Raw genomic sequence first — 13,767 nt, forward strand, 5'->3', positions numbered from 1 at the left:
AAGGTAGTACAGACACGATTTTATTTTTCCTGTAAAATTTAGATATTCCGTAAAAAATCATAATTTTTCGTTGGTAAACTTCGAAGATAAGGCGGGGGGGAGGGGGGGGGGGAATTTCAAATCGATAGCATAAGTAGTTCTCGAGATATTTAGAAATGTGACAGACAGACAGACAGACGGACGTACAGAGCGTCGCCATGAGGGTTGCTTTTGTATCTTTTTGGTACGGAACCCTAAAAATAAGGGCGGAAACAAAACAATTGAAAAATAATTTGTCACCTAAAACCAACTCTGAAGCGTAACGGCCCAGCCACGACATTGGTCTAAGCGCGACAGCGGTGAGCGGCGGCTATACGTGCGAGTGAAAAGTCCCATCGCCGTGTCTCTCTCCAATGTATGGCCGCCGCTCACCGCTGTCGCGCTTAGACCAATGTCGTGGCTGAGCCCTAAATGTAGAAAAGAAATCTTTTGCGGTTTTATTAGATGTATAAAATATATATACTAGTTACTTATCGAGCGAATTAGAAACCAGCCAAAATACAATATTACAAGGCTATATTCTATAAGTATTTTAGCATAATGGCTCTTAGTAGAATTATTTTGTAATTATACTACTATAATTACAAAATAATTCTACTAAGAGCCATTATGCTAAAATACTTATAGAAATAATACGCCCAAATACTGATTTTATCCTCTCTGATTGGAAATGGTGTAAGCCGCTTACTCCTAAGAATCATAATAAACACAATAAGGGCTGTTTAGTAATAAGTTACGTCTCGGACGTTAATTAGTTGAACGTAAATAAATAGGTAAGGAGTTGTCGATAGGAGATTCATGGAGGTCATAAAACGCATGTGTAATTCCCGACAGCTGCCGATATAAAGATTTTATTTGAGATAAAATAAGTAGGCAGCGGTTTTTTTAACCGACTTCAAAAAAAGGAGGAGGTTCTCAATTCGAATGAATGTTTTTGATAGTACAGACTCACATAGTGATAAAAATACCTTTCAATTCGTGGATGTTTGAAATTTAAGACAACATTTGCGAAGCTTTTTAGTCTACCGGCCCATATAGAGGTAGAGGTAAAAACTCGACAGCTAGTTCGGCAAATGGCAGCAACAGAACCTCTGAGAGCGCGCAAGAGGGAGCAACACCTATTAGCTGGTTAATAATGTTATATCCGCACACCACAAACGGACTAATATGGACGATTATTAATTATCATCATTCCATGTAAATAATAATTTATAAAATTGTACACGTAGCAGGAAAGCTAAAATTCGAATTTACAAGACCGCAATAAGACATTGGCATGCGAAGCCAGGCAGGCAGGCACGGTCGGTGATAGACGATATAGCTGAAGATTTTGAAGGAGTCCAAATCCTCGTACCGACACAAATACCCGACGTCAGCTGAATCCCAAAAAATCACCGGAATAGAACAATTGGTTGCTGAACCAAACAATGACAAAAGCACAGAGAGTTCGGAGGCTGGGTCAGCTAGAGCGACTGCGAGGCATTCGTGCAGTGAAGAAAGCTTTTAAGGAACAGGGGGGTTACCATGACGTAATAAAGACGTTCAGTTTAGGTTGAGAGAAAGGGACACAGCTATAGCAGTTACATAGCTCCGTCCCTCTCTTTCAACCTAAACTGAACGGCTTTAGCACGTCATGGTAACCCCCCAGCACTCCGCCCGGCTGGTAGGCCTAGGTTTCCATGGGATGATGCCGTGGGCGGGGATCTGCACGAGCTCCAGGTTGAACACGGGAAAGAAACTGCAGAGGATTGGATCCAGAGTAGTGATGTGCCGTGGGAATATTCCCGGGAATGGGAATATTCCCACTGGAAATATTCCCGGGCATATTCCCTCCTTCCCGGGAATATTCCCCTGATAAGGGAATATTGAAATATAAATCCGCAACTGTGAAGATTTTTAGCAGTTTTGTTTATTGAGTATGTACATTTGTATCATTTGTTTTATTTTAATCAGGGGAATATTTCCAGCAACTTTGGAAATATTCCCGAGAAGAATGGGAATATGCCCGGGAGTATAGGGAATTTACTTTTCAGTATAAGTTACACGGTCTAATATCTTGTTAAACGGTGTAAAAAGCTATTTTTGACGTAATCATAGAAAATAAAATATGTATAAATACTATATGTCAATATTCCCCTATATTTCCGTTGAGGGGGAATATTCCCGGGCACGTTTCCGGGTATATTCCCGCTTGGGGAATATGCTCGGGAACGGCACATCACTAATCCAGAGGCGAGCAGTTAGTGTAACACACTTTGGGTCGCTGTGTGTAAGTAAATACTAAGCAATAAACAAAACTTTTACAGTGGGCATTCTTTTCTAAGACGCAATTTATTTTATTGCAAATTTTGATATGTATAAACGTGACAAGCAACGTCAATTACAACTACGAGTATGACGGCGTAAATTTAAGTTAATATTTATTTGGCATGAAAATAGGAATATCATAATATTTAAAAGTATTATCGTTTGGGGAATAAAATCTATGTTTTAATTATGTGCACCCAGTTTGTTTTGTTAGTTTTATATCACTATGTATATCTGTATACTTATTTATATTTAGGACGTATCTGGCATATTTCTAATTCAAGCATTAGTTTGCTCTAAAATATAACATTTTTTTTAAAGCATGTATTACTTCTATATCTAATAATACAAGTTCTGTTATTTTATTTCAAGAACACGTCTAGTCCATGTCTCATTCCTATGATTACGAATTTTGGCAAGAAAAGGTAAGCGGTAAATGCCGCAATCAATTCGGTTCGTCAGCTGTAGAAGAAATAGTGCCATAAATAATATTGAATTGAATTCTAGTATTGACCAGCGCTCAGCATAACTGCCCTGCTCGACTGTATCTCGGTGTATCCCACCATTGCGCGTTTTTACGTATGTACGAAAGCGTGTGTAACGTGTATTAAGACAATAGCCGGTATTGTACCCGGAACAGGAGTTAGGCCCGGGAGCGCTAGCCGCGAGCCACGTCCTTGGCTGGCGGCCAGAGATCAGCGAGATACGCTGCCTCCTCGCGCATGCATTTCTACAAAACGGCACTTATCGCGAAGCACGACTTCGGAAAGACCCTCCACGTAGTACATATGAGACAGGAATAAACTTCTTTGATCTATTTATTCGTCGTAGACGTTTTTCCTACCGAACAAAAACGCAGTGATATATTTGCTTTATAATCGTACGTTATTTATTTTCTTTGCATGTACTAGTTTTACCCACAAACACGATAAATGATAAATATGTAGATGAAATGAAAAATCAGGCGTAAATAAACTTAAATCTGCGCCGCTTTTCTTTCATTTCCCGGTTTTACATTTTTAATGGCACGACAATTCTACTGGTGAATAATAAAATATTCTACTTTAACCACACATACTTTTTGAATGAACGTTGGCAGGGACGGGCCAGTTACAAGCGCAGCTCATTGTATATACACGGTGATGGAGGAATAATTTTAACCACGCATTTCTGAGGCCAAAAGAAAAAAAAAACTATAATAGGTACCTAATTCGTTTAAGCACATTTTGTCAAAAAAGAGTTGTACGTATTTTCACACACAAATTAAACTTTTTTTTATAAAACTGTCAGCGTAACTTGCCACTTTTTTACATTTATCATTTAGAGTATTTAGAATAGTGAGACTATGGTCCGTAATAACACTCGTGCACGAACGCCGTTAAAAAGGCCTTTTGTACTGATTAATAGGAAGATGTTATGTTTAATTGGTCATCACACAGGTATTTGTTACTTAAAAAGGGGTAAGGTGAAATACCCCATAATGGACGGTGATGCCATTATGGACAAAAAAACACAAATCCTTAAAAATAAGTATCTAAAATTAGTTTCTAAAAACTGACGGCTATGTACCATAAACTAGAGTTGTAGAGCTGTTTCATTTTGAAGTTTCAATTAATTCGGTTATTTCTGAAGGATTTGGCGACAAGATAAAATTCATCAGTTTAGTGAAAAAAATATCAAGACGAATTCTTAGTAATGTTGCTAAGAGAGTTGAGTTCATGTATAAAAATATAAAAAAATAATACTCGGTGTAAACTTGAATGCGTTTTACTTACTGCATTAAGCATGAGATAAGGTATAAAACATACTAGTTTGTTGCTCCAAAGATATAAAGAAATGCCGTTATTTGCGAGTGTCCATTACTGGAACCCAAAAACTGCCTACCTCCTATGATAGACAAGGAACAATTTACAAAACCAAAATTTACAACCAACAATCCTATGTTAAAATAACTCAAACTAATTGTATTTATGGTATATAAAATTTACTCATTGAGTATCAGTTGGCTTTAAAAGTAAAATTTTAAACTTATTTCACTGTCCATAATGGGGGATCCATTACTGGAGAACTGCCGTCCATAATTGGAGAAAAAACACCTAGTTTTAATTTGTTAAGTATGAAGAAACTAATAGGAGTATCCATTCTGCAATACGCTTGAAATGTAAAAGAAGGATAGGACATTCAAGATTTAACACGCTTAGCGGTAGAATTTTTACATTTATGAGTGAAATATGAAAAACAGGCAAAAAATTTTCTTAAACTGTCCATGATTGGGTCCGTTACCTTACCGAAACTTAAACTATGAATACATACATTAAAGTGAATAAAGAATTTTTCATTTTAATTTTTCATCACATTTTAGTCTTAAAATATCATCAGGAATACGCTGTTATAATTTTTCATGTCCATACCATAATAATTCTGTTACGGCAGGGTATTTTGAGTTACCTTGAATTAAGCTATATAAAAAATATAGCAGCGTGTGTGGAATCTGTCAAATATATATATCATCACATACCTAGCTTTAATATATACGAGTATGTAGTTTAGAATATTAATATAATTTATTTTAAAGCTACGTAACAAATAAGTTTTATTGAAATAATTTGTTTTTGGGTTGTTGGTTTTTTATTTATGAGCTAAGCGTCAACCCTAAAAATAAGATTGGCTTGTATAGAATTTTAGGTAAGTTTGAACACGTGAGTGGATGAACGTGCTATACAGAAACATAAATATAGACATGAGATTGATCAGCCATAATAAGACTTAACATTTTTTTTCATAAATGATACTTACATTACTAATGTACAAATATGGGTTAGGTATATGTTATTCGAGATATAAACGTACATTTTACTTTTCTAAATAAAAAAAAAAACACAACACTTTTTATTCTACGTTCATAATTCTCTTAATTGAAACTAGTGCATGAATATGTTACATGCCGCCCAATTACTTTTTATCTTCTTATTTTCGATGAAATATCTGAAATTCCACTATTTATTTTAAAACTCATTCATGAACTGTTAAAACTTGGAGACTAAGCGGGAGAATAACTATTCCTCGACATGGAAGAAGACGCTATGATTCAATATCGTTATTAATATGACACGTTCATCCTCGACAACGGAGTAAAATCGGAATAACATGCAAATTGCCTGCAGACATAGCATGTTCAACTTTTCTCAAACCAGGCAATGGAGGTATTACGTATCCTAGGAGGGCGGAGAGACCGGGTTTTACGGCACTTGCTTAAGTTGGTGTAATCTAGATACGCGGTAGCGTGTCAAGCCGTTCAAGTAACAGAACTGGCAAGCAGCATTGTAATTTATTTTACAATGTTCTTCTCCATGTATTATATGGTCTTGTTTGAGAGAAAGTGCCGGCATTTTATATGAAATGATTACATTTTTAGGCTTTTGTTATGTTAATACAATTTTACAAATATATTCTACATACGTGTATTAGTTTCACAAACTATATATTTCAATATGACACTTCGTGGTCTATGTGTAGTATTTACTACAAACGATCGATCGAACTTTGTAATAGGAAACGGCGATAGTTTGGGGGGTAGATGAGGGATGTCACGAGTAAAGTTCGGCTTCCTCAAGTTGTTGGTAAACAGGATCCCGCCTTGCCTAAGTTTTAATTATTTAGGGCCCGCATGTAGCCGGATACGGAAACGACCTACTAGTCAAATGACAACACTATTTTAATCTACATCCAAATATTAGATATTATTATTATAATAGAAATTACAAATCAATTTTAATGTGCATATAACATATAAATGTGTCGCTCTCGCATAGGTCTCGTTAGTCATAAAAAGCGATGTCTTTCGGACATTGCACCATAAATCGTCTGAAATAGACGCTAAGGCCATATATATGACCTAAATACAAAGGGGCTTGTTACGATACCGGTTAATTAGAACTAATTATTGATTAATCTTTACATATTTACATTATCTACAGTACCCGGCGATAATGATTGCACATCGGTTTTTCGTCTTCGTAGAGCGTTGTCTCTTTCTTGCTTATGTGACGTTAATCGCCTCTTTCTAAAGACCGATGTGCTAATTTGAATGGATTACTTTTAAACTTGATCTACATGAGAGTAGTCACAGTATATAATATTACGAGTGTATAAGTAGGTAAGTACCTAACATAAGGAGTTTTGCTAATGGACCTCCTGAAGACCTTATCATCCTAAGAGTGTATGTTTAAATATAATTATATGTCCTGAGTACCAAATTTTAGATTACTTGTATTTTCTCAGGTGGAACTTGCTCTCCCACCTCTCTCGATGTTTGTGTGTACGACTAGGTGACTTCGACTTAACTAATATCCTGAAGTTGGTACAGGTCTAGTCTACATCAATTATAATAACATATATGAGACAGTAGGTAGGTCTATGATTTTTAATTAGGTTTGAATGGAGGTAGGTAGTAAGGATAAAGTAAATTAAAAAGTTTTGAAAATTACCACAATTTCGACAACATTTTAAACGTGAACGAAGTCGCGACTCGAGCAACATGATTTAAATTTAATGGAAATCATAACTTTCTTGTAGGAAAGAAAAAAAAATCTATGAAAAATGGGTACATCCGTAAACAAACATTACGTATTATCAATATAATGACCTCTACGTCAATCATAGTTGGCTCCTGTCGCACACGACATCACTCTATTTCTGTAGCCGTCATAGTGGGGTCAAAGAAATGCCGAAGCCGGTATCGTGGTGGATGAGAGCTAGTGGCCGTCGTAAAGGCGCACGCGCGGGTTTACGAGTGCTCCGCCAATAAAATGCTTTTGTGGAAAAGTATAGCTAATGCAAGACCCCTCTTAAACCCTGACGTGGGTACGGCGAATCCCTCTCCTAGAACGTGTCCAGCCTCTTTGCAAAAGTAACAGAAACAGTACATTCCGATACAATGATATTCGACGACCGGTCTGGCTCAGTCGGTAGTGACCCTGCCTGCTAAGCCGCGGTCCTGGGTTCGAATCCCGGTAAGGGCATTTATTTGTGTGATGAGCACTGATATTTGTTCTGAGTCATGGATGTTTTCTATGTATATAAGTATGTATTTATCTACTTAAGTATGTATATCGTCGCTTAGCACCCATAGTACATATTTGCTTAGTTTGGGGCTAAGTTGATCTGTGTAAGGTGTCCCCAATATTTATTTATTTGTTTAATGTTATTTTATCGCGTTCGATCCGTGTCTTTAAAAAATGTGTACAAAACGCGAGAACTTAAAGTGTTACATTCCGATACAAGTACGGAAAAAAGGAAGTTCGAAACGAGTGGCGATAAATTAAAATACAACCGAAGGGAGCGTTTTAAATCGACACAGGTTACGAATTTCCTTTTCGCACGTCGTACGACGTTTTTCAGTTCAGATGTCCCTCTGACTGAAGTTTCACCCTGACAAAAAATTAACCACTTTGCGCATTAGTGTGTTGCAAAAGCAAGGCACACAAACTCATTTGAGTCCTACTCGTTTCAAATCTAAATAATTATTACTTTGTACCTCTATATATAAATTTTAGACAAACAGAATAATTTTAGACTAATAGTATTATTAAATACTCCGCAATTGCAAAATTTTGCTTTAATAACGCAGAGAATAATGGAACATAGTTGCGGCCTAAATAATTTATTACTTCCCTAGTTGGTTTCTGCAATTCTGCAGCTACGAATATTTCACACTCAATTGAATGCTTACAACATAGGTACAACGTGTTTTTTTACTTCCGTTAACTTTAAGAGAAGGTTCCTTAGGGCAATTACAATTAAATTCGCTGAGAAACTAATGTCATGCATGAGTCATGACTGTTATCGAGTTACTTCATCAAAAAATAAATTTAATTGTTCAATAAGTGTAGTACGACCTTTATAAATTCCTAGTATTATTTATTATGACATTTATGATTTGTGCCGTCAGATACTTGACAGTAACTTTAATGTTGAGTAAAAAAACCTCTTGGATGATGTTGGCACAGTATATTTAAAAGCTCTACTCACTCATCGGTTGGTCTGTCTTTTACTCGGTACTTAGCAAAAGGGGCATGTGAGATGAAAAGGGCATATTTCCAACTTTAAGTGGTTATTGTGCCGAAACAACAAAAGTGAATATGGGAAATGATTTATATAGGAAGTATTTAAAGCAGTGACCGATTGACAGACAGATTTAATGAGATCTGCATATCAACCTGTATATGCACCTACCTACTATTTAATGTAATACATATGTATAGTGAATAAGAGTATTGCGGTATTGAAATTTTAGGTTATAATTATAATAAACGTACATAACATAAAATGTATGCAAGATTAATAATGCTTTCAAAACCTAAATTCACAACCCGGCTATATTAAGTCAGAATTGCAATATTCAAATAAATGTGACGCCACGCCACCACTTTAAGACTTAAATAAATCCAAATGTTATTGAGAGTGGATAGGAACAAAGCGTTAGCTATTGATAGGCAGACATCGGAGTCGGGTCTGAAAGCGTCCGTCTTCAATGGTCGACTTGGCAACCCCATTTCGATCTCACTACATTAGCACTTGTGTTGATTTTTTGTGTTCAACGTAAACAAAACGCACCGACAGAATTAATGATGCCGAGACGCGGTTTCAGTAACGACTCTAAACCGTAATTTCACACGTTGGCGGCAGTTCCAAAATATCTCTCACAACACATAGTTAGCTAAAGATTTCCAGATAATAAATGGAACCGACGACGGAAATGTTGCTTTTGACGTAAGACCGAGTGAAATAAATGCGTAAAAAGTTACTAGAGACATTAATATAAAAATCTGTCGTTTCCGCAAAGCGAATCCTTGGACGCGGGCATTGCGAGTCAAAATAAACGTGAGGCAACGATCCGGCGTGACACCGACATGCCCGGGTGTCGGTGTCGTCGGCTCGCTGACTGTCACAACTTCATTCACACATCCTCGCTTGCGATACCTCACATGGATTCAATTCCGTTTTATGTACATCGGGTAGCTTTTTAGGCAAGACTGTAAACGCGACGTGTCCTTACTCTTGCGAGCGTAAAACTAGATTAAATTCATAATAATGTGTCGCTGAAAATGTAGCGGATACTGACCACGTGTTCAATACAATTTATCTATGAACTAAGTTTGATAACAATGTAATTTCAAAAAAATACGTAACAAAGATTTAACCAATCAATCAACAAACCTTACGTCGTTACTAAATATTATTAAATGTACATATGTGTGGAAAACGTCGAAGAAAATTGGTTTCATCCTAATACGAGTAAGACTTAGTTTACCCATCTGGGTTAGAATAGGTTGTTGAGCGGTAACTAACTAACAATCCTTGAAATGCTAATTGCTACGTAATGATTACTGATTAACGTTAAGTTTGAATACTAAACATAGGTACTTAGTTACTGAACAATAGGTAATAGAATTTTAACAAAAAGGAATTATCTAAGTGGCTACCTAACCCATAAAAAACTAAATCGAAATCAAAAGCCAGAAGATAGAAAGTGGTTTATGTTATCTATTCTCTGTACATACGTAGGTCGATGTGCATAATGTTAGTAGATTTTAAGCTTCAATATATAAATTATAATTGATTATAACTCAATACTTTACTGGACATACGCAAAGGTAAAGTAAAATAATTTAAAAATCTCACCTCCAAATCGGAATCAAGACCATTTAAACCTGAATGCACTTCAGCCCGCAAAGACAATCTGTTGGGTTTACGCGCTAGACTATTGACACCCATATGTTTGTTTGATCTACCTAATGTAAGACTACCACTGGGAACTATTTCCGGTTCACGAAATGAAAGTTTTTTTCGTGGTTTTTCACTAGTGTCTTGTATGTCTTGACTACCGAACCTGTCAATAACTGGTATCACTAGCTGGGACTGAACACATATGTCTTCAGTGGAATCGAACTGCCTCAACCGCGATGGCGTATCTTTTAGTTCACTTGTACCCCGGAATTCCTCTTCATTGTTATATACTTTCATTGGTCCTACTGACTTCGGTCTCGGCCTCGCACCTGTATAATCTTTAGGGGCACCTATTCCGTCGGCGCGGCTCCTTCGTCTATTAGAGTGTATCTCTCTAAATTCTGGTTCCGATCGACTATTTTTCAATTTTTGATTCTTTTTGTTCTTCGATTCTTGTGTCAATGTCGTTTTGTTGTGGTCTTGTTTAGATTTTAGTGCACCACTCAACGAAAACAGAGTGCTTCTTGCTTTCAGTAGTACTTCTGTAGGTAGATTTTTTAGCAGGTGGTCATTTCGTTTTTGTTTAACATGTTCAGGATGATGCGCCATGTCGCAATTGACTACTGCTGTTCGAGCAGTAGGTACGAAATGTGTACGATGGAATAGATTGGTAGGTCGCGCGCGTAAGCGACGCGCGTTTCGATCGGCTCCTCGCGCGCCGACTGAAGTAGCGGCAACGTGGTTGCGCTCGCGCCTGTAGTTGCACCGCAAATAAACACGTCCGCGTAATGCGGCGGTACACTTCTGTCACAGTTATTGATAAACTGATTAAGTTAACCTAAAATCGTTAACTTGTTGAAAGTGATTGACTGAGACTCATTATTTTCTCAGCCCTCTCAAATAAGTCTCCCCAAATAATGACTTTAAACGGATTAAGGTCTCTGATTGAAATTAACATTTCTTAAAGACGAAAAACCTTTTTGTGATTTACTTGCGCGATTTCAAACTCTTGGGAACTCTCAGCGAATATTACAATAACGTTTAGAAACAAACTCTCAAGGTATCCACCCATCCCCACCGCGGAATTATATAGCGCTAAGATCTTTGTTATCAAAAATATATTTATTTTAGGAAAGGCTTACCTATAACATAGAAACAATTTATCTCTTCTAAATGTGATTTATTTTTGATTGTTTTATGATTGTAAAACAAATTATTAAGTATTATCAATTTATCACCTTTACTTTAAATAGTAGATGATCATGTACTTTTCCCAAGAAAATAGATTTCATTGAATATTTATAACTGAACGCAAACAATTGTAAGCCAAAGAAAACCCATTACAATTTTCAACATCACATTTAATTTGTGTATTTAAACTACAGACTATTGGCAGTCGTGAAGACATTTTGCGTCGAGTATTGGCATTTGATATATTAATTATTTTTATACATAGTTGCTCTCATTTCTCATTCAGCGCTGTGGGTTGTAATTTTATTAGAGCCCCTGTGACTTTGTTTTGTAATGTAATCCGTACGGAATCAAATGACACTTCATTTATTTATTTTGTCTTCTGAAGTTAGTGACATGTTAAAAGTATTACACGAAAATCATTCGGTAAACTTGATAAAGGCAGGTAGGTACCTGTAACTATTCCCCTTACCGAACTGTTGCCATTGGTTTATTTTGGTGTGTTTCTCACTATTTTGGTTTCTAAAACCCCAAATAAGGAGCAGCTCATACTTGGTGTTTGTGAAACCTTGATAAGTATATGGTTTACATTGGTCACCCAAGTCATTTCTTCAAACGACCCAAATATCGTGTCTGCTTCACCTGAAAGTACTTCCGCTCTCTTGTGACCTCTATAGCAAGGAGACGGTAGTAGAAGGATTTTAGTGGAAAATCCACAGGCTCCATCGGTCAATTCAATCAGCTACACAGTTATAATCATCCCAGGGCGGTCCCTGCGCCTAAGATGGTATGTGTAAGGCATTTATCTCTTTTAATAAAATAGTACTAGTTTATAATAATTCCATAGATAGATTTTTCACACAAAAATCAATGGAGGCAAGGATATTATAATGTTGTAAATAGCTAGTGAAAGCTAATAATATACCTAAACGATCATGAAATTAGGTCTTCCATGTTTGGTAGTTGAATCTTTAGTAGAATTCCTATGCATACATGGTTTACTCCCTACTGAATATCCGCCACAATGAAACTCGAAAAATTTACGAAAGTGTACCACTTAGTTTTTTTCTACTACTCTACTCTAGCTGCAACCGAGTGTACATATATACATATACAATGTATTCGTACCTACCTACATACACTAAATACAACAACAGAATTCATGAGTAACATGTACTGTAAACGATTACCTATTTAAACAGAATTCAAGATTCTTAAAATGTAGCTAGAATATTTATGGCATTCAAGAACGATGATCAAAACCGGTAATTGATTATAAAAGTCGAGTTGGAAGAGGAATCGGTGATTTATTATTGTCTATAAACAATGGCGTTGCGAACTAATGAAACTCACTCGGAACTCACAAAAGTTACGTTTTCGTGTATACTCCAGGGGAAAATTTGTGTTGCGTATTTCTTTACATATATAGGTACTTTATAACTGTATAAAGAGAATACAATAATAACAATTTTCTGTGTGAGAAAACTATTATTGTTTTGGGAGAAAATTACAAGCTTATTTATACTTAAAATAATATGACAGTGAGATATTTTTTAAATTCAGTTTCCGGGGTTTAATTACCTACCCTTGGAAAAGGTACCCCTTGAACTGAAGTCTTTGTTTTTTCCAAATCCTTTGCGAGATTAAAAACTGGAGTGCGCTTGCAAAAAGACGAAACCTAAAAGTGAAGCACCTAGATATTTTTCAAAGCGTTTCATTATCTAACAGTTGGTAATTTATTTATAGACTATGCTTTAATTTGCTCCGTAATAGGGGTCACTTAACTTTACTTAAATAATAAGTAGGTTTTATTTCTCTCTATTCTTCCTGCAATTGGTGATAGAACGATATATAAGAATAAGAATAATTTATTTGCCAAGAAAAGGAATAGCTACAATTTTATCATTTACTGTGACTTCCACACTAGGCAAAGCTTGTTTCGCGGAAGTCCGGTTACTTAAGATAGTTTAACAAAAATGATTCGGCTATTGTCATACATTAAAAAAAGAAAATCAAAAATGAAATGCTAAATGTAACAAAATCTAACAATTTGGGACTATACAATTTTATAAAAGCTAATTAATACATTTCTTGTACGATTTTTAGACTGTAGGCTACAATCTCTAAGCATGCAGTATAATAATAAATGAGTGTTGATTTCGTGTAAATGTGCAGTGTATAAGTGTGAGTGTAAAAAAAAATAAAAATAAATAAATAAATAACAGAAACAACAGAAACAGAAGGATACTAGGTCATCCATTTTAAGACCTCTTCAGCCTGATCATAGTTCATGGATAATAGGAGCTCTCGTAATAGGGTTTTAGCCGTAGTAATCTTGTGGAGTTTTATGTCACATATTTTTAATATATTATTTTAAACACGAGGAAGAATAAATAGCTTAAAACGACATAGTTGGAACCTGATTAAACTAACAACGGGATTTAAGGTGTTTTGTATTTATTTTGTAACACGCGTTCTAGTCAGCAAATTGACAAGCGAAGT

General features: G+C 35.9%; 1 protein-coding gene across 2 annotated transcripts in view; it reads right to left on the minus strand.

Moving 5' to 3' along the window:
- The window catches only part of LOC125241967 (carboxyl-terminal PDZ ligand of neuronal nitric oxide synthase protein), a 253,034-nt gene that overhangs the window by 25,704 nt on the left and 213,563 nt on the right, over positions 1–13,767 (minus strand). The window contains exon 1 of one of the 2 annotated variants that reach the window (XM_048150686.1): positions 10,030–10,772. The exons of the other annotated variant lie outside the window; for it this stretch is intronic. Coding sequence (XP_048006643.1) covers positions 10,030–10,683 — 654 coding nt within the window. The 5' untranslated portion in view covers positions 10,684–10,772. Of the gene's footprint in view, positions 1–10,029; positions 10,773–13,767 lie in introns of those variants that run through there. 2 annotated transcript variants of the gene reach the window in all.

The sequence above is a fragment of the Leguminivora glycinivorella genome, chromosome Z, assembly GCF_023078275.1.
Source record: "Leguminivora glycinivorella isolate SPB_JAAS2020 chromosome Z, LegGlyc_1.1, whole genome shotgun sequence".
Taxonomy (NCBI): domain Eukaryota; kingdom Metazoa; phylum Arthropoda; class Insecta; order Lepidoptera; family Tortricidae; genus Leguminivora; species Leguminivora glycinivorella.